Genomic DNA, 22,934 nt, shown 5'->3' on the forward strand with positions numbered 1-22,934 from the left:
GCACATCACCCCACACAACCTTAGGCATAAAGATATCTAGCTATATCTCAGATATAATATTTTGCTGTGTGGGTAATATTATATTATTACATCATATTGTAAGGGTACGCTCTAGGTTACACAGCGCGGTGGCGCGCACAGTGGCAACCTCGCCTGTCATTGTTGGCGTACGAATACCGCGTACGGCTCGGGCTGTGATAGGATAAGAGCGCGGGACAAACAGAGACAGAGATAGATAGATAGATAGATAATTTTATTATGCCCAAGCAATGGCTAAAGAGTAAAGATAAGAATACAATCAATAATTATAAAGGCAAGCACATGCTCCCTCTCAAACAATATGCAACTACAGACTAACCTACAACTAACGCCACTTAAAACTAACGCCACTTAAAACTAACGCAACTTAGAACTAATTGAATAATACCTCTCAAACTAAATTAACAAAAGAATAGAATAAGAAGTACACAAGAAAAAAGAGCAAATGAACAAGAACAAAAGACGCGTCACTCAGATTCAGACGAAAGCAGAAACATACGAAGTAAGATCTTGAATAATGCCAGAGAGGATGTCGATGTAATTGAGCTAGGAAGAGAATGCCAAATATATATATGGCCATATATAAAATATATAGAGGAAAGTTGGAAGGAGTTCCTATAAGCAACTGTAAAAAGCTCACGCAAATGTGAAGGTGAACTCATATGCAGAATGCGATAAATCTGGCATCCAAGAAAGTAATATCGTCTATTTTCAACTGAGAGCCATTTCAGCTGACGTCTGAACGGTGTAACATGTTCGTCGCGCTTAAGGTCGTAAATAAAACGAATACAACAGTTGACAAGTCTGTGTAACTTAGTGTTTAACTCATTGATCAAATCAGAGAGAGAGAGAGAGAGAGAGAGAGAGAGGAACCCGGTAACGAGCCCTGGCGCCATTAGCCACTGTAAAGCCCTTTGCACAATGCCAGGCAACAGGCAATAGGAACAGGGAATAGAAATCAGAAATCATGTATAAATGCAAAATAAACAGTGACACAGGCAATAGACACAGAGTTTCCGTCACGTTGGAAATTTTGTGAATATTTCCTGTTGCCAACCAATCATAGCATTTAAACTTTTTAGGTTGTAATTAACGATTTTTTGGTTATTTCTTGTTCCTATTGCCTGTTGTTTGGCATTGTGCAAGAGGCTTAACACCGGTGAAAGTACATATCAGAAATATAGACTGCGAGAAAAACAAATAAGTGTTATCTTGTTCGAGCATCGTCTTATCGGTCGCCCATCCCGGTTCCTGACATCACCAGGGTGTTACAATATAGAGTATAATGAAGTTATATAATAAAAAAATAATATTGTTAATTAATATTTACTTTTAATATACTTATTGTTAATTTATCTAATTTAATCTAACTTTATCTTTACTCTAAAAATTGTTACAAAGTATCTATATTTTATGTTTCGATAATTAAAATTAGAACATACAATTACATTGTTTAGTTCACATAAATAACTGCACGGAGAAAATTGTTACGGTTGTTACAACAATGTTCTCTATGATTAAAAGAGAAATGTATGTAAATTCAAGTTAAATTGATATTACATTCAATGTAGCTGTTAAGATATGCCCATTTATACAGTTGTCATAACCGTAGTTCTTACGATACGTAACATTCGGTTATAATACCCTCGTATATGGTTGCCTCAACCAAAGGATTATTGCTATCCCTCTTATGTGGTCTGCAGCACAACTATTATGGTTGATAGATCCATAAGATATAGCTGCACGGTACAGCACTGAATCACTGCATGATTGAGAGTTTAGTTCCATTGCGCGCGCAAAAGAATTTCTGCATAGAATAAAGTGGATTTGATAAGGATGTTTTAACTTTAAGGCCTATCTACATAAGACGCAGAACGCGAGTCGCAAACACACACACAGTCTACATGTCAATCTAACCTCTTTGTGTATAGAGGTTAGATTGACATGTAGACTGTGCGTGTGTCTTGCGACTCGCGTTCTGCGTCTTATGTAGATAGGCCTTTATAAATATACTTTTTTCATAAATATATTTACGAACACAAAATTTCGTAATGAGCCGACACTGGTTTCTGACATTCACCCGACATTATAAGAAATATTATATCATATATCCAATTCAAAATTTTATTACTCTTTTTAAACTGAATTTGTTTCTTTAAGATGATTTTTGAAAAATTATATATTTGCGCTGGTTGACATATGTAGACTATATATAACACTAACATTAAATTAAGAAGTGGTCTACCACGTAAGGCAGTTGGCTCAAGATCCAGAGGTCCCGAGTTCGAATCCCACCAAGGTAAGTGTGTTTTTATGTGTTTTTAAATACAAGAAAATATTTATAATCATAGACTGCATCTTAAGAAACAAATTTAGTTAAAAAATAGTAATAAAATTTCGAAATAAATAATTTTTTTTGTCGGGTGAATATTTGTTCATTATGGTTGTAACATCCATATATTATGGTTGCAACATCCATATAGTAGCTACCCTCACTAAGGTTAGGGCAACCATATGGAAACCATATGGAAACCATAGGTCACTTCCAGAGTACTATGGTTTCCATAACCCTTTTGTATGGATGGGCGAAAATTAACAGCATTATTCTGTTGTAGCAACCGTAACTTTTTCTCCGTGTGATAAAATAATCATCGAGATAATCATACACAAAAATGTGAAAAATGATAACACATTTTATTATAATGTTAATTCTTTTTGTTTTTTTGCTCTATTTTGTCCTTTTGTACCTCTAAACCAGCTTGCAGCAATTTCGTCAAATTGTGAATCTCTTACTATCACTTTACGGGATAAGCTAATAACGTTTTGAATTTCTCTTACTAGTTGTAATTGATAAACCGGGAAGTTATTTCTCCTTCCTACCCAAGAGCACAATTCAACACAATCATCCGTAAATACTTTTCTCAAAACTCTATAAATGTTTTTTCGGATAGTGCGGCCTCCAATTTTGCTAACAAAGTTTCTCTACAACACATAAAATAAACTATTTTAGAATGCTTTAATTTAACTTATTACCAAAAGTTATTTGTGAAAGTTTGTTATGTATGTTTTAGTGCTAGTATCATTCATTATTATTAATTTAAGAAAGCAAGTAAAAAAATTTTATATATATATATATATATATATGTAGGTCCGGAAGTATGTTCCGGGACTTTTATTTTTTTACATCGGTATATTCCAGGACATTTGGCAGTTTCCAGGACTGTCCTGGAAAAAATTCATGTCCTACGGCACGTTTCGGGACAATTTTTTGAATCTGATTACATATATATGCGTTATATTCCAGGACTGTACATTTCAAAAAACGTAAACAGTCCCGGAACATACCTCTAGACCTACATATATATATATAATATAAATACGTAGATAAATGGGAAGAAGGGAAAGATGGTAGTGTTGTTCGTGGATTTAAAGGCAGCGTTTGACTCGGTGGACAGGAGGATTCTGGTAGAAGCGATGAGAAAAAGGGGTGTGAGGGAGGGGATGTAAAGAGTTGTAGGGGGAGACGGTATGCAGGGTGAGGGTGGAGGAGGAGCTGGGAGAGAGGTTCTGGATAGGAAGGGGAGTTAGACAGGAGTGCCCGTTAAGTCCGAGTTTGTTTACGTGGCTGTTGGCGGATATTGATAACGAGCTGATAAAAGGGGGTTGGAGTGGAATTAGGTTGGGAGGAAGGAAGTTATGTACACGTTGTCATATGCGGACGATATAGCGATGTTGGCGGAGAATGAAGAGGATATGAAGGGAATGATAGGAAAATTAGAGGATTATTTGGATAGAAAGGGGCTGGTATTGAATAGTAAAAAAACAAAAGTAATGCGTTGTAGGGGAGGTGGAAGGTGGAAAAGGGTGAGCTGGAGATGGAGGGGTAGAGTAATTGAAGAAGTGAGAGAATTTTGTTATTTGGGTTATATAATAAAGTATAATGGGAGGCAGGATAAACACGTGTAAGAGAGAGGGTAAGGAGAGGAGAGACGTTATTAGGACAGGTATGGGGGATTGAAAAGAGATTTGGAGAGGATTTGAGCAGGAGACTATATGGCTATTTGATAAAATAATATGGTCGGTGATAAGTTACGGAGTTGAAATATGGGGGTGGAGGGAAAGAGGCAAGATAGATAGGTTGCAGAAAAGGTATTTAAGATGGGTGTTGGGAGTGGAAAGAAGCACACCTGGATATATTATTATGATCAGAGAGCAGGTGCAAAGGGAGAAATTAAGAGAAAGGGCAGCTACATATGAGAGTATGGGGGTACGAGACAAAACTGGAGGAGAGAAAAGGAGGAGAGCTGGCGAAGGAGTGCTGGGAGGAAATGAGGAGAAGGGCGAAAAGAGAGGAGAGTCTAAAGGGGTGGGAGGAAGAGAGAAAAGAATTTGTGGAAAGTAAGGGATGGAATATAGAGGAGGTAGAATAGTTAAGGGAAAAAGGGATGTGGAGAGAGGAAGACGTGTATGAGAGAGAAAGGCGGAGGCAAAGGGAGGAAAAGTAGAAAAAGATAAGGGAAGCAAAATTTAATAGGTGGTATGGCATGGTGAAGGAAGAGAGGGTGCCAGGGTATTTGAAAAAAAAAACTGGGGGCAAGTAGTTGGCAAAGAGTGGCCAGATATAGGTTAGAGAGCAGTATGAGGGGAGGGAGATACTGGGAAGCGGAGGAGAAAAAAAATTGCAAAGTATGTGGAAGCAGAGACGAAACATGGGAGCATGTGTGGGAAGAATGTACGTACTGGGGGGAAGGAGTTCGTGGCAAGAATTGGTTAGAGAGGTGTTGGGGGTGAGGGGGAGGGGGAGAGTTGAATGAGGAGGATAGATGAGATAAGAAGAGAAGAGGGGGATAGAGGGGGAAGAAAGGGATGGAGAGGAAATGAGAGAGAAAGAGAGAGAGAGAGAGAGAGAGAGAGAGAGAGAGAGAGAGAGAGAGAGAGAGAGAGAGAGAGAGAGAGAGAGAGAGAGAGAGAGAGAGAGAGAGAGAGAGAGAAGTTAACAATTTTGTAAACGGAAACGGAAATCCATAGGCTAGGGAAATTGCGGGCAGGCGCGCGCGCGCGCGCGTGTGTGTGTGTGTAGATAGGTAGGGTAAATAGATAGTAAGGATTAGTTGTTAAGGTAAAGTAAGATTTTTTGTAAGAGGCCTTGTAACCCTGAGAGGAATCAATAAAAAAAATATATATATATATATAATATTTATATATAATATAAATATGTGTATGTGTGTGTATTAGAGCCTTATGACTACATTTATAATTGTATGTTATTACATGTATTTACACGGAAAAAATGCTATACAATAAAAAAAGAAAATTATTTCATTCAATAAAATATTGACATCATGAATTGCCACAATCATTTTATCGGAAGCATTTATTTCAATTATATTTGTACAATAGCATGTTTTTCGATGTGGACACGTGTACCATATATGATTATATATAAATCCGCATATAGAGACAAAGTTTATATATAATTTATGTATAATTATTTTTTTCCGGAGTACTTACATATTGTTCAACAGCTGCGTTATTAGTTGAGATATAGTTTTCGAAATAATTTATATTATCCAGATCTTTTAGAGGTAAAAATGCTTCTATGAGATTGTATTTTTTTCCTTTAAGTAAAGATGAATTTTGTTCCATTTTAGGCAGTCTTTTATCAATACTTTTCAAAGTAGCCATAAGAGTGGTATACATGCGACGAATGGAAGAACATTGTTCTAATAAAAATAAAAGAGAAATAAATAATATTTATGGAAGAAGCAGTAGAGAACTGAAGAAATTACAATGGTTAAAGTCTGAAGACCTAAAATTTTACCTCTTATTATAAGAACTTCTTGAAGTAATTTTTTTTTATTTATTTCTTCATTTGCTAAGGAATTTGGTACTGTAAAAAAATTTAGTAAATATACTTACACTAATTTAGTTAACAGATATAATGCAGACATAATACAGAAATGGTTTTATATTAAATGTTTCAATAGGTACCTTTGTGCGTTAATTCTGGAAGAAAAGTCTTGGGCGTTTTATTTTGCTTATTACGATTTTCCAAATTTTCATGTTCTGTTTCTTGTTCTTGAGAATTTTTTCAATGCTTTCTTTGCCTAATGAAACATATATAGATAATAAAATAAAAAACCAGGGCGATAGAAGGAAGTGAGTCTCTTATAAGTATTAGTATATTACAAAAAAAAAAACCTCAAACTAGACATGATATTTACGATATCTTAATCAGAGATGCACAAGTCTTTTATTCCAAGTCAACTATGTTACGGTACTTAAGCACACCGCGTCTTAATTAAAACATTTTGAATAATATTCACATCTGTCAAATGCTTATAAAGCTTCTGGGCACTCACCATGGCCAAGTTAGATCGTGACATCAAAGGCGAGAAATGACACGTTGAGAATTCTTGCGTACCATTTTCAAATAAAAAGATATTTAGATGAAAAAACATTTCAAATCGCTTTAACACACTTATAAAATGTTCCAAAAACTATCCTTTGACAGTTAATAAACACCCGTAAAATAAATGTAATACGAAGTCTATATAGTCATGCGCTGCGCATAAGCCTGTATGACTATAAAACTCCGTATCGCATTCATTTTACAGCTATTTATTAATTATCAAGGACAGTTAATATAATTTTTGGAACATTGTATAAATGCGTTAAAGTAATCTAAAGTTTTTTATTCAAAAATTTTTTTATTTAAAATGGCAGGCAAGAATTCTTAACGTGTCATTTCTTATTGCTTCTGATGTTACGATTTAACATGGCCGCGGCGAATACAAGAACCTTAAGTAAAAACAAGTTTCCTAAATATATTTTTTACGATGTGCCGGAAAGAAATCAACGTGCTAGGAAGAAGATTATACGTTACAGGCAAATTTTAATTTTCTTATACAAAACATGAAAACAGTAGGTGAGTATTTCGCATGCTTTCTCAGATGAGAAGAAGGCATTCTTGAACACGTAAAGATGTTTTCAAAGCTGAAATGTTCTAAATAGATTACACGAAATATCTGTTATACCAGTTTAAGGATTAAAATTTAGAAGATTAATTTTGTCTTACCAATATTTTCCCCATTAAGAAGATGGCAATTTTCATCAAGAAATAAAACCTTTAAATCTTTCAAATTCTTTAGATTTAAACCCGGAGAAATAGAAATACAACTTTTTATTGTTGCTAAAATAATATAAAACATGTTAATAAATATAATAAACAATAATTTCACGATTGTATCAATTCAAAGAATACTCACGTTTTGACTTACTTTTACTACTGGAATGTGTACCTTTATTAATTCTAGATTTTGAAAATGAGCTGTATCTGTTATTATAGTTAACGCGACAACCTTTTCCCATCTTTTCATCGTCGGTGGTTTTATATGTAGGATTTCCAGCAACTTTTATAGCTTCCTCCCAAGTATCTGCAAAGTAATTTTGTACTTTGAATAACACTTTTTATTGTATAATACTCACAATTTTTTATAAAAAGTTAATATAATTAAAAATAAAATGTGATATATATACATTACCGCAGTACTGTTCAACGTCAACGTTATATAACTTCCATGTTGTTTCATCAGGTGGAAAGCGATTTGAAATGTATAAAGTTACATTTTTAGTTACATCTTTAGTTGGCCACCAACATTTAATTTCGTTATTTTTATTGTCCAACCAATTTGTTGGTACTTCAGAAAAAGTGTTTTCTTCTACAAAATGTACTATAGCATACATTTTGTAATTATTTATTGTATTTCCTGTACATAAAAATAAAGAAAAGTATTCATATTTGTTAGGGCTTATTAAAATATAATATGATAAGTAGTATGTAGTAAATAAAATCTTTTTAATAGCTGTGGATTATATTATAGATATTACATGTTTTCCAGTATTATTTTCTACTAGAATTAAAAAACATTTCGTACTTTATCTGTTGCTTTGATCATAAAATAATTAGATACGTCATTGCTATTTCAAATAGATATTCCTAACATCAAGAGACACGGTAGTGTCTCGCGCTAAATACGCGCGGAGCGAGACTGACCGTGACTGTTTTACGCGACGTGACGAGTTGCGAGTAGGGGAGACCGGGACGAAGTCGTCACCGGGACGGAGTCGTCATTGCAATTATCTCGAAATCTGTATGTTGTGTGAACTCGCCATTAATATTGTAAACGCGGCTTATGGTGCCCACGTGACCAACGGAGTTTAGTGAGGTTATGTGCCATGTTGTGATTCTTATCGAGATCGAGGTAAACGTGTTTTTGGAGGTCAAAAGTAAAATTTCTAGCGCGTCGAAAATTTGTAATACCTTAAATATTATTGTGTCTCCGAAACTCAAAGTAAGTGATTCTAAAGAATAATGCATGCTGAACACAAATCTAGTAAAGTTTTTTATTTTTATTGATTTCTAATATTTTATGAGCGACCAAACTTAAAACTTGTGTCCGGGGCGAAGTCTTCACCAAGTCATATTATGGAGGCTTCAGGCGAAAATCAAAATCAAAGAAGCAGCAGGTCGGATTCCGGCGAGGACTTGGATAATATGTGCTGTGTGTGCTCAGAGATGACAGAATAGAGCTGACGAGAAACGTGCGAGCGGCACATAGTGTGTGCGCTTTTCTTGTAATTATTATCCGCCATTATGTTTTTAATTAATATTTCTATTTTTTTCTATTAAAAAATAATTAATAAAATGTATCTTATCATTTTTTATAATCGGAATTATGAATTTTCATTTAAAAATCAATCCGAGAATGGAGTGACGACTCCGCCCCGGCAATTTTGACATTTCAATTTTTGCACCTTTGTCGTTTTTACTCTATACTAGTTGAACAAAGCGACGTAGACCAAAAATATCTTTATAAATTTTGTAGCCAAGAGTTTATTATTTACAACGCAACGGTATACCACATTTTACTAAAATTATTTGTTTTGTTGTTAAAAATCGGCACCGAAAAAATAGTGACAACTTCGCCCCGGTCTCCCCTATATCCAAAATCGGCTGTCTTAAGTTGTAAAAGTTAAAGAGAACGAGAAAGTAATCTGTATCTACATGCACGTGTGACAGGCAGTATTTTTCTGAAAAATTTATCGTATTCATATGCATGTATGACAGGCACTATCTCGTAATAAAGGTTTTTCCGAAGTATCTTAATTACTTTTTAGAACATTTTGTGTAATAAAAAAAACTCTGAGAAGGAAAACCGTCACTCATGTTCCGTTTGTTTCTAATTAATACTTAAAATATCACGATGTCAAGTAAATGATAATTGAAACGATAATTTATGGATACATATTTCGCTTCTTACTTCAATTCGATCATATTATATTATGTTATTTACAACTTCAATATAGTATCTGCTTGATATATTATATTATTCAATAGAACAAATTGATAATAGTCCTTGCTTGGAATTCAAGGTATAATTGGTAATATGAATACATGGCCCAAATTTATTCGAAAAATATTTTAGTTTAAGGATCACAATTAGCAGGCAACAGTTTGTGCTTTTGGTTAAAACAGAGAATACTCTGTATTTATGCTTATACTATTCTATGCTTTAACAAAGATTATATTTTTAAAATATATAATTGAATAAAGTTGTAAATAACATGTGATATAATAGTAAGAAGCGAAATATATATTCATAAATTATACTGAAAACCTGCCATTGGTCTATGATCGAATAATATCTTCACTTTAAGTTCTCCTTCTATGTTTACTGTATTTTGCGATAATGAATCACTTTAAGTTCTCCTTCTATGTTTACTGTATTTTGCGATAATGTATCATTAGTTGTTCGGCCTTCACATGAGACCGTCGTATTTTTCCGACCCGCCACGAATTTTATATGATTGACGCACAATGATCCATGTAAGTCCTATTTACCGCTATTCTCGTGAATCTGTTCAACGCGTAATGTTGTTTAATTTTTAATTTTTTAATTTTTTATATATTTTTTTATTCTTTTATTCCAGCATTGTTAAAATAACTTGAAAAGGACCCAAAATAGTGGTCGAAACGTCGTTGTGTTATGCTTAATAAAACTTGCCAGTCAGGCCGTTTAACTTACCGAATTATTTCATCACTGGCGAATAACTTTTATTGAATATAAATTATATTATTTCTTTACGTACCGACATCGTGGTATTTTAAGTATTAATTAATAAACGAAATAGTAAAAAATAAAATGTTAATCGTAACATTTTTCAAATGTCCCAGAAAGTCCACTCTAAATTTTGAGTTAAAATAACTCATTTATCGTGTGTTACTTGTTGACAAATTAGAAATGTTAATTTATTGACACTATATTTTACATTTATATTTGTTCTTTCAACTTTAAGTATAATGTAAAAATAACTTGTAAAAAATGTCGATATAACATATTTGAATAAACGATAGTTATTTCAACTTAAGAGAAATGTTTTGAACATTTGAGTGTAGTAAATTTGATTATTTTGTATGTCAAAGTTTACGATTATTTGAAGATTTACTTTAACTTTTGTTTATGTTAAAATAACTTTAAGACGTGTTGATTTTTTGAAATAATTATATTAAAAGGACTCAAAATAATATTTAATTTCTAAATGACATACATAAAGTGTTAAGTTATCACGTTGACATTAATATAACACATGAAAATGTTACAAAAATAATAACATAGCTGTTGTATGTTAATTTTACATTGAAATAATAGTCAAATCTTGGTAACACAAGAAAATTTTAACATTTGGACGCACGATTTTTTACTGTGTATAAGCGATAATTTTCCTTCTGAGAACTTTTTTACTATCCAAAATACACAAAATTTGAAAATTTTAAAAGAATCGGAGAGAGAGAGAGTGCCGTTATTCTACATATTTACTTAAAGTTTTATTGAATTAGAAAATTAGTTATTAGTAGACATCGGATTTTGTATGTGCAGATTGGTGGAAACAAGCAATTAATAACTAAGATTATGTTATTTATAATGCCTAACATCTTTCTACTGCAACTTATGTTATTTGGGAATTACATGGCACATGGAAAAAAGATTGCGGAATTAAAAATTGTTGTGTTTTTAATCCGATTTTAGTTTCCTCTTCATTAATGTCTTTATCTCTTGTATAAATATCGTAGATAATAATACCACATCCATATTGTTTAAGAAACAACAATTATTAGGTTTATTTTTTTAAATAAAATTTTTAAAAAATAAAAAATTCTATGTATTTAATAGCTTTATGCTTTTTATTATCATATTTGATTATAGGATAAGATGGAATTACAAAAGCTTTCTTTTCATCGGCAAGATTTGGCTCAATGATTCGATTATTTATTTTATGCAAAGACTTACTACTTGCTCGGATTTTTTATTTTAATTTTTTTAAATAACTTTTATATTTAAAAGAACTAAAACTTTCTAAAAGTCCAAGATTTTTTACATTATCAGGTAAATGTATCAAACAGTGAAAATTATATATTATATTATAATTTTCATAAATACTACCGTATTCAGTAATAAACCACTTTAACAGTTTGTTAGCAGAGTTATTTAATGTTTGACATAATTTTGCATCGTTCAATATTCGAATACTTAGGCTTATGGCAGAAAACAATACGTAGGCTCTTACGTTTATTGTAGTCATAGACGTGAAGCAAGGCAGAGAAAATCGTATATGTAACTACGTAAACGTAAAGTTATCGTGTCGATACGTGATGATACGATAGACGTAAACAACCACCAGCAACAAAGGAGCCTGCGCCTCCACCAGGGCCACTGTGGTCCTTGATACTTGTGAGCCTCCCGGAGTCACACCCGACCACCATGGCTAAGCTTTGCTCTGGGTGACCCACGGGCACTCAGGTCTCTACCTTCTGGTTCCTGGAGGACAATAAGCACGCAAACTGAGCCCAGAAAGAAGAGGAGCCACCAACAGAAAATCACGGAGGCGGTCCTGCTCTCCCCTACTCTCTCGGAGTTACTCCTCGATCGGGCCCCCACAACTCCGGGCAAAAAAGCCGACCTGAACAATGACCAGGAGGTCTTCTATGACGAAGACCTCCCGGGTCGCCCGCTAATAGCTAAACAAGCAGCGAAGATAAAGCTCTTGTTTTAGATTTTTGAAAAATCCGGCGCCCTTGTGCGCCGGCATAAGATAAATAAAAGTTAACTTTCATGAAACAAAATCTCCGACCAATGAGATTCATTACCCAGATAGCAACGTGTCTGCATTGTTGCCGACAACATAGTATGTGTTGCTATCAGAATTGTGACAACTGAGTCCGCATTTATCGGCAAGTTGATGCCTTTACGATATAACAATTTTGTATAGCAACTTGCCAGCAACTTGTTGGCAACTTATATGCTGCGGTCTAAAATCGCCTGATTCAAAATTTGAGCTGTTGCTGTCATGTTGCTGTAATAATTCATAGAATCACACAATGCTGTCATATTGCTAGCAACGTGAAGTAAATTTGATGCTGCTCTCTTACCGACAAATTGCTGGCAATACATATATTCAATGTTGCCTGCGTGTTGCTGTAAATATTAAATTACTCGAAATCATTGAAGCAAATATACGGCAAGTTTCCAGCATCATAAGTAATTACAGGTTTGCGCGATTTTTCTCAGACACGCTTGACTATCTGGGTATGTACCTGAAGACGCAATAAAGCTCGCTTATCTTACTTAAACTCGAGATTCAAGATTCACTCGTCTCAAGCTTCCCTCACCAACCTCCGACAGCCTACGTTTCGTTCTCTACCATCAGCCTTATACTAATGAACATATCCTGGAGCGACGGCAATAACCGATATTTATAGGTGTATGATTTTCTTCGAATTGGCTTTACAAATTTGAAATCCCTTTAACACGTTTAAAGTACGTACAGAAATGATGGGTGGCGTAGTAAATTAAAGACTAAAAACTTAAAAGAATTGAAAAAATGATATTTGATACTACTTGGTGTACCTAATAACCTTTTGTTCCTAGAGCTGTCACTAATTCATGGAAACTTTTGTTTAATATACGAATTATATATAGCTTACGTGGACAAATCGAAAGTACCCCACTAATCGGACTAGATCAAAGAACAACGTTGAATCATTGAAACTAAGTTTAAAAGTCTAATAAGAAAGATTTCCATTGATCGCAGATTTTATGCATGTACACACACGCAGTGTACATGGCGTTGCAATCTGACAAGAACTGATATCTCGTAGGATCTCATTGGATAAGGACAGAATGATCAAAATAATCGATATTTTTAATTCCGCCTAGATGAGGGCGCTTTCCCGTCGGAGTTTGGCCGTCACTCCGGAATCTTCTAAACGACATCAGTTTCGTTATTGTTATATTGTCGTTGCGCAGCTTTTTTACCATATATAATACAAAACTGTCGTTAAGAGTTACAGAATAGGCCCACAAAGCTTAAAAAATGTATGTAGATGTAGGTATAATATATTTAATAAAACTATTGGTAATATATTTAATAAAACTATTGATTGGTCTTGTGTAAAAAAAACAACAAAAACTGACACAACTCGGTTTCTTCCTTTCCATCAATCAATATCAGTCATATTTCGCGGTTTTTTCATAAATTCTTTAGAATACATTTTGACATGGAAACTACTAATTTAGTACTAACTGCGGCAAATTGATTATATTTGGAGCTTTTTAACCAAAACTGTATTAATTGCTATTAAAAAACATTTGGTATTACCTGAATATACTAAATATAAACTATCAAATGGAAATTGTTTATAATCATATCAATATTTAATTCCTCTAAACAAAATATGCCTGTATGATGGTCAGGAAACTGTCTTTTTTTCTAAATGATTCATTAGTTCTAAGCATTTATTTAAAAAAATGTCATTCAATTTTCAATACAATATTCTTTTTGAATACATTAAAAAATAGATAAGGTAAAAGGTCATAATGCATACAAAGGATCTTACAAATATATGATCGAGAAAGTATATCACAGTCAATAGCATTGATAAAAATACTAATAATTTGCCTATTTATATCAATTCTATTTTTTTCAAATTCCTTTATTTTATTAACAAAAGATCTAAGAAAATTATTAGAATTTTCTGGTTTACTTTTACTCTGATAAATTCTTATTATGAATGGTTCTGCATATATAAGTCAAAGAATCAACGGAAAATGATGCCAAAAATCATTCATAGGCAAATCTTATTTTAAGACTGTCTTAAGTAATGTCTTAAGATGCTAATACGGCTCTGTGATAGGTTCATAACATCTTAAGATCGTATTTAAGACGGTCTTAAATATAAGATTCGACTATAAACCGACCATAGAGCTTATTCTTAGAGAAAAACTATCGATATATACATTAAGTTCAATTTCTTTAATTAGATTCAAAACTGTACTTTTAATTCTACATCGAATTCCAGAAGAAATTCCAAAATGTTTATGAAGATTATTTTCCATTTTATCAATATTTTTACTAGCTATCTTAACCTTTCCATAACAATTCGATAATTAATAGATATATTGAAACTATACTCTTTCTAAAGAGCAGAAATAGCATTAGCAGCAGATTTAGAGATATTAAATTTTATCACCCACTGTCTTAGATCTTCAAGCAATTTCTCATTGTTATCATTATATTTTTTTTTTCTTCATAGAGGAAGCTGTTTTCGTAATTTTTTTCCAGTTTTCTATGCCAATGTGTTCAGAATGTTTTAAAACGTCGAAAAATCACATTTTTACCAAATGTTCGTGCGTGCGTGCGTACGTGTGTGTATGTGTACGGATTTGATGTCCGTGGTTGCTGTAACTTCTGTAAATTTTGAGATATTGGACTATTTATAATTTTATTATATTCTTCAGTCTTTTCTACATCTATTTCATATGTAATTCTTTAAGATTTGGTTCATTAGACCCAGCTTTATACGCGATCAAAGGTTCATATGCGAAATTGCGAAGTCCATATACGGACCATGTAGGCTAAACTCCCAAAGTCAACATCGATTCGACATTGTGTAGTTTGTAAAACCCTTGTGCTACTAAGCTGACCCTCTATTAATTTATAAAAAAAGGTTGAATTTAAAATTAAAAAAATATATGTGTGCAAATTAAAAGGAATAGAGTAGTTTTAAAATTAATAGTTGTTGGAGGTTGCTGACAACCACTGGCACTGTATTTATTATGATGGTGTTAAACTTCATATATATGATAGTTTGTACTTTGAGACACACTCTTATGACCATCTAACAATATTTGAACAAAAATACATTAAAAAGCGATACTCTAATCTGATTTGGAATAATGTAATATTTGATCCAGAAAAGGCCCGAGTCCGTAAAATTTCTGTGAGAATTGTATAAAAATAAAAAAAAAGTGCTTAGGAATTTGCACATTGTTTTCTCATCATTTTTAAGTGTGCAAATTAGAAATTTGCACATTGTTATTGCGTTTATAAGGCTTCCTCTATGAGGAAGCCAAACTAACAAATACTAATAATTATGCATCAAATAAAATACAATTAGCTTCCTCATAGAGGAAGCTTTATGAGCGCAATAACAATGTGCAAATTTCTAACTGTTGTACACTTTTTTGGTTATAATTTTCTACAAATTTTTTATAAAATTCATTATCGCTTGATCCTACATTTGTTTCTATAGATATGCAAAAGTCTTTAATTTCAAAATCACTGTCAAATATTAAAACTTATTTCGTATATTTTGCTAACATTGGTTGCAATATTTTTATCTTTATATAAATTAATATTATTATAAATAAAATTAGGATTACAATCTACTTCATGACATAAAGGTAATTAAGTTTATTTCTATAACTGAACAATTTGCAATGACAGCTGTAGATATACAGCTGTAAAAGTGCAACACTAAGTATATAATATCAAATATAGGGGAGACTGGAGACTGGGACTCGTTGACACAGTTCTCACAATTTCGGCATTTAATTTTTTAAACAACTAGTTATCGTGATTAAACAGTACGAATATGATATAGAGAGAACCCAGTGAAAACAGCCCAGTCAAAATGACGTCAATATGATATCAAAATTGTTGTTTGTCGTCATTGCGTCAAAGGAATAAATCAATATGACGAAAAATTGACACCATTTAGATTGACGTTGTGCACGATGGAACATCATAGGGAAAGGTGGAAGTGAATTTTATGTAACACGTGCATGGAAAGTGGCCCATTACGCACGCTACGCGTGCGTGATAGACCACTTTCCACGCACTTGCAACATAAAATAGGGTGTGCAAGCCGTGCTTTCGGCTCGTGCGTCAACTCTGCACCTGGGAATTTTCATCTTACAGCACTTGTTACACAAATAACTATTTAGATGATATAATTAAGTGTTATGTGAGAAAAACTCGATTAATCACGTTGACATCAAAGTGACATCAAAATGACTACATTATGATGAGACAATTTGATCTACTCAGTTATTTTCTTAAAAGGGATCTGTAGCGTTATTTTATAGTTTGTATTACGATTTACATATATTTCGAACGTTTGGAGCTTCCGTGATCGCGTTTATTGTGGTATTATTGAAGACCACATACTGCATGAAGGTTTTCAATAATATCAAAAATTTCTCATATTTTTTCAAAAATTTTGCTAGAATTGGGACTTATAAAAAATTCTAAAAATGTATATAAAATTTCTCAGATATTTTCAAAAATAATTAGATGAAGATTTTTGGAATATTTTAGTAGCTATATGTATGAAAATTTCTGATGAATTGCACAGTGTGGCGGTCCGCACCACCAATGATACATGCCTGCGCGATGCCTGCAATATCGGCAGTTCGCAGCAACGCCGCTAGGCGTCGCATCGCCAGGGCATTTGCGCGAGTTCAAATTTCTGCACCGACTAGTATAAAGGGAGAACCCCTACGGGACCGGAGAATTCTTTTCGGCACCAGTCGCCTAGGCATAAGCGCTTGGACGCTGAAGCGCTTGGACGCTAAAAGCCTAAACCCTCGGCGCGAGTTGTCTAGCAAAGGCGCAAGTCACCTGGCATTAGGCGCGAGTCGCCCGGCCAACCTCGGCGCACAGTCGCCTGGCATTAGGTGCGAGTCGCCAAGCCAATCACGGCACTCGGTCGCCTGGCACAAAGGCGCGAGTCGCCCAACCAACCACGGCGCTTGGCCGCCTAACATAAGACGCGAGTCGCCAAACCAGTCACGGCGCTCGGTCGCCTGGCATAAAGGCGCGAGTCGCCTAACCAATCACGGCGCTCGGCCGCCTGACGTGAGGCGCAAGTCGCCTGTCAACCACGGTGCGCAGTCGCCCGATTTTCTGTTTCAGGTTACGCGCGAACTTCAGACCACGACCGACTTACGCACGGCCGCCCGATCCTGGCATCCCACGTTGTGAGAGATAAAGCGACAAAAGGCAAGACGCCGCGTCTATTTGCAGAAAGATTCACCGAGGATCGAAAAGATGAAGATCCTACAAAACGGCGTCGGATTCAGCCGGGCCGCGACCGCTTCAGGCGATACATATGAGAAAGCGAGAGCCTAACCTCTCCTCTCACACGTCTGAGGTAACCAGTGTGTCCAGCACGTCCTCCACGGCTGTGGCCCAACCTCACGGGGTTCCCCCCAAGTGTCTCAAGACTACAGCTGGAATATCTCCCAGCAGCGTGAAGCGGACAAGGGACGCCTCGAGCCAAACAAGTAACGAGCCTTAGTTACGGGAGGCCACAGTCACATCAACAGTGGCTACGCAGACGAGTCCACAGAAAGCCAGGGTTGTGGACGCTGCCACGCAAACAAAGCAGAGAGGAGGACAACTCGTCAAAAATAGACATAACACACTGACACACCAAACACGTAAATAAAATGTAAATATATTATGGTTTAAAATGTATATACAATTGTCGTCTCCATTTCTATACCCTCCTTTGCGAGTCACAAACCTTGGGCCAACTCCTACGCACGCACCAGTTGCTGACTAAGTTAGAATAAGCAGTAGCAGACTAAGGTAGATACCGCATATAAGCCCATACACAGATTTTCTTACATTTAATCAGACTTTTACAGAGATATATTAGCAAAAAATATTTTATTATTTTTTTGTTTTTCTAAAAAACGTTCCAATTTGTATTAAAAAATCTGAAAAATTCTGAGTATTCTGAAAAAATTTGAAAATTTTTATAGAAATTTTGATTAATATAATAATATGAAAAATTCTGATATTTTTTCACCAGGGTTATTAGATTTCGACAAATAAAATCGTAAATATTCTAGTGGATTATCTTACTCTTGTGATTTTCACTTCTATTCATTTCAAGATACATACGACCCCCACTCCCTAGAAGTTTATTGGTTACCAATGTTACCGCGTCGCGTCGCTCGCAAGTGCTTCCGAGTCCTGTGTGTATAAGAGCTCATTGAGAGAAAGTTTCATGTGCGCAATAAACTAATAGCTGATCAACATAGGATAGAAGACATATATGGATAGAAGACCAGTAAGTATGAATTGTCTGCAATATTTATTCTTTTTTTATACTTATTTGGTAACACATAGTAATTGAGGTTAAGTTAGGTTAACTAGTATTCTTCACGTGGATGTAAGTGGATGTGGTAACGTATTTACCGACAAAGGTATAGCTTTGTCGGCAACTTTATCGCTGTCGCTATCACTATCGCTATCGCCTATTGTGCAAGGGGCTTTATATCCACCAATATATGATTCATAAACACATATTTAATAACTTTCCACATCACCCATGATCCTCGCCAAATTCAAAAAAACCTTCCTTTAATGATACTTCATCCATAAAAAAAAATTTAGCTCGATATTTACGGAAATTAGAGCAATCGTAGATTTTTTTGAATAGAAATCGGTAACCCCTTTATTATTAGCAATTTTTTGAAGTCTATTATATTCCTCAGTTTTTTCTATCTTTATTTCATATATAATAATTTAATTAATAAATGAGTAGTTTGCAGTCAAACAGACAGACATTAGAAAAATTTTGGAACCAATTTCCAAAAAATCTGTAATAAAACATAATACACATCATTGCCATCCTCAGAAAATTTTACCTTTGTTTCATACATAATTCTAAGATTTAATCCATTAACGAATGAAAAAAATTTTGGAACCGATTTCCCAAAAAATCGGTAATGATACGGTTCTCAAAATACGTCTACGGTCTAAGTTAGAGTATCATGAAATAGTATACCAAATTTAGTTGTTCTAATTGGAAAACTGTAGATTTACATAGCGGACAAACATACATACATTCATTTATATACATATATATAGAGATAGAGATATACCAAAAACATTTATAATTTTTAGTTTATTATGTTAAGGTGATGCTGGAGCCGTCTGTATAACCGACAAAATTACCATTTTCTATGTTATCGACTATATCTGTCCTTGTATAGACAAAGATATAGACAAGGATAGCACGCTACATTGCACGCACACATACGCACGATGCACATTGACATTATACTTTTATATTACGCTTTTAAAGCTTGATTTGGAGGGTTTATCGATGTTTTTCTTGTTGTGCAATTCGGGGGAACTTGTTTTCGCGTTCGTACCAATGGTATATCTCTTATATGAAATACATCTTGTGACGAGCTGACAGCTCGCCGCAACTCGAGACGCCATATTGGGATAAAAGTAGGATAAGGAAATCTGTACTTCCGTAATTTTTTCTCGTTTTCTATATAAAATCGGAGTTCCCCCGAATCATTAATGTATGTACTGCAATTCTGGAGAAGGATTTTTAATTCTGTCAAATTAATACGACGCTACGTGCCGACAAAAAATGCCGGTAAAACAGACGGCTCCAGCATCCCCTTAACTTGTAAGTTTATTCATTAACTAACAAGGGAACCTCGCGAACTCGAAAATTTTGATTTTAATGAAACTTCCCACACATGTAGGAAGGATAAAAAAATAAATTTAGAAATTTTTTGTAGCTGCTCAAAAACGGTTTTAAAGGGTGAAACCATCATTCATATGTATAGAGCGGCTTTTTGCTTTTCTCGATATATTTCGAAAAGTATTTGAGATATTAAAAAATGTTTCAAATAAAAGTTTTATGGTAAAATCTCCTCTATTCAACAACATTAATATAATATTTTTTAAAAATAATTTTTTAAACAAAATTTTTTTTTTCAAAATTTTATTAATGTGGTTAAATAGAGATGTTTTTACCATAAAACTTTTATTTGAAACATTTTTTGATATCTCGAATACTTTTCAAAATATATCGAGAAAAGCAAAAAGCCGCTCTATACATATGAGTGATGGTTTCACTCCTTAAAACCGTTTTTGGGCAGCTACAAAAAAATATTTAAATTCATCTTTTTACTCTCCCTACATGTGTGGAAAGTTATATTAAAATCAGAATTTTCCACTTCGCGAGGTTCCCTTGTTAGTCTTAAATCTACCATCCCTCCCATTATTTCTGTATGTACTTTAAACATCAGGTAAATAGGTTTTCAATTCTGCAAAGCCAATTAGAAGAATATTTGATGCTGTAAATGTCGGTAATTGCTGTCTCTCTAGGAAAAGATATAAGGATATGGAGGGGTAAAAGCCATAGTAATGTAAGTCAAATTTTTTAAAATATTGATTTGTGTGCATAGATGCAATCTGTACAATATATAAATTGTATTTATGAACACGAGTCAATATTTTAATAAATTTGACTTACATCACTATGGTTTTTACCCCTCCATATATAGTCAGGATACAAGAATATAAGGATTATATAATGAATATAAAAATATATAATACATACCACTATCGGCATTTTTGTTTTGTATATCAACGTTTATATCGCATTGTATAACACTTTGCACTCCAATATCTTTCATTATACAGTTGGTACCATCAACATCTAAATAGAAAAATATAAATATATGTATAAACAATGTATTAATATTGGACAGAATTATATAAATGTCAGTATAGAAATATGTTCGTACTTTTTGCTGTATTTTATATACATTCTTCATAGTATTCTTTATCAATAATTAACACCCAATATTAGTATTTTATTAGTAACATATGGAGGGGTAAAAACCACAGTGGTGTAAGTCAAATTTTTAAAAATATTTACTTACACTACTGTGGTTTTTACCCCTCCATATGTTACTAATAAAATACTAATATTGTGTATTAATTATTGTATTAATTATTATATATATAGGTATATGTGATATACATGTATATATATATATATATATATATATATATATATATATATATATATGTAGGTCTAGAGGTATGTTCCGGGACTGTTTACGTTTTTTGAAATGTACAGTCCTGGAATATAACGCATATATATGTAATCAGATTCAAAAAATTGTCCCGAAACGTGCCGTAGGACATGAATTTTTTCCAGGACAGTCCTGGAAACTGCCAAATGTCCTGGAATATACCGATGTAAAAAAATAAAAGTCCCGGAACATACTTCCGGACCTACATATATATTGTGACGTTGCGGCTCGCCGCACCGTCGCGGTGCCCCGCCGCCGTCACAAGGCGCGGAATTTCGCGCCCAGGGACGGACCAGGGAGGCAACGACGAGATCTCCAGGGGTCGTATTTAATCGCGTTTCCGCATTTTGATTACCTTCCTTTGTTTTTTTTATGCAATGTAATACGCGCGGCACCTCACCCACACCACGGCAAACCTTCGAGGGAGTATTTGGCGAAGGAAATCAAGGACGATCGATAACCAAGGAGAGGTGGCTAACGCGGAAGCAGCAGAGATCGCGGGCTGGCGAGAGCAACGCGGCAGGCGGGCGGCACGTGCGGCAGCGACGGACGAGGCCGCCGATAGCGGGGCCCCAAGCGCTTGGGTAAAAACCCGGCTTCAGCAAATGATCTCCACAAAACACCGACCCACGGGGTGGCTGGCCACCGCCCCAGGGTCAAACCGGAGGCACACCGGCACGAGCGAAGTTCCGTCCGCCGCTAAGGACAAAAATTTGAGGAGTCGCACGCCGCCGAGGGACCGTTGCCCGCCCCCGAAGGATCTCGTATCGACAGCACTGCGCCGGGACACCGCGGGCTTGCAAGCTCGCGCCCGATTGGCTCGCGCGCCCCTCAGGAAGGGGTACCGTATCGATTCCGCAATCGAGCGGGTTTAGCGTTTCACTCTCTGGTCGTCCGTCGGCGAGATACCTTTTGTTCAGATACGCGATAGCCACCCCGAGTCGGGTATTTCGATCGTTGTCTGGCGGATCGAGGATCGTTGGTGGAAGGTGACAGCGAGGAGCCCAGGAGGAGGCGTATCACCGGTGAGGTTGCCCGTAAATCGCGATATGTAAAGCCACGACACCGCCCTCCGGTGCACGCTCTCGCTCGGGATAACGCATGTTAAGATCGAGTGTAATTTCGCGATCGATAACGAGAGCGAAGGGCCTCGGGATGGTATCGTGGCGGCGGAACCGTGGTACAAGCGTTATGGCGAATCCCTGGAGATCGCGATAGGCGTTAATGAGTTCGATATCGCGAGTATATTGCGTTGTCCTCGCGACCTTGGTGTACAGCCGCCTACGGGCCGGTACTTCGTAAATTGCGTTACCGTTTCTTCGCGTCGGGAAATTCTTGTGTTCGAGCGTCGGTGTTAGCGTATCGATTTGTGTTCGGATCTCGTTATTACGGGTTGATAATTGTGCTCTCGCGTTGAGAAACTTGCGTCCGGTATTAATTGCGTTACGTCCTATGGCGTCCCTGCTCGCGATAATCTCGAATTTTGCGTTGGAATGTCGATGGCATTGTTAATCGCGGTCGAATGTCGTTCCCGCCGATTGATTAATTATGTTAGACTTGTATTCGCGTTAAGAAATTACCGGCGTTCACACGTTTCGTGTGTTTAGATGTTACTTGCGTAGTTCTTCATGG

The 22,934-nt window shown here is 35.2% G+C and overlaps 1 protein-coding gene across 2 annotated transcripts; it reads right to left on the bottom strand.

Annotated features, from left to right (window-relative positions):
* Window positions 1–217: 217 nt before the first annotated feature.
* LOC139808637 (uncharacterized) lies at window positions 218–20,915 on the bottom strand. Of its 2 annotated transcripts, XM_071770841.1 has the most exons (9): window positions 20,822–20,915; window positions 7,584–7,808; window positions 7,308–7,475; window positions 7,118–7,231; window positions 6,031–6,146; window positions 5,861–5,929; window positions 5,551–5,762; window positions 2,078–3,021; window positions 218–1,846 (listed from the first exon to the last, which is right to left on the bottom strand). In XM_071770841.1, the coding sequence occupies exons 1-5, from the start codon at window positions 20,895–20,897 to the stop codon at window positions 6,040–6,042; spliced, it is 690 nt and encodes a 229-aa protein (XP_071626942.1). In that variant the 5' UTR covers window positions 20,898–20,915; the 3' UTR covers window positions 218–1,846; window positions 2,078–3,021; window positions 5,551–5,762; window positions 5,861–5,929; window positions 6,031–6,039. The 2 variants fall into 2 exon arrangements, with proteins under 2 accessions (XP_071626942.1, XP_071626941.1); XM_071770840.1 differs by having other exon boundaries at window positions 218–3,021.
* Window positions 20,916–22,934: the final 2,019 nt, after the last annotated feature.

The sequence above is a fragment of the Temnothorax longispinosus genome, chromosome 2 (genome assembly GCF_030848805.1).
Source record: "Temnothorax longispinosus isolate EJ_2023e chromosome 2, Tlon_JGU_v1, whole genome shotgun sequence".
Lineage (NCBI taxonomy): Eukaryota > Metazoa > Arthropoda > Insecta > Hymenoptera > Formicidae > Temnothorax > Temnothorax longispinosus.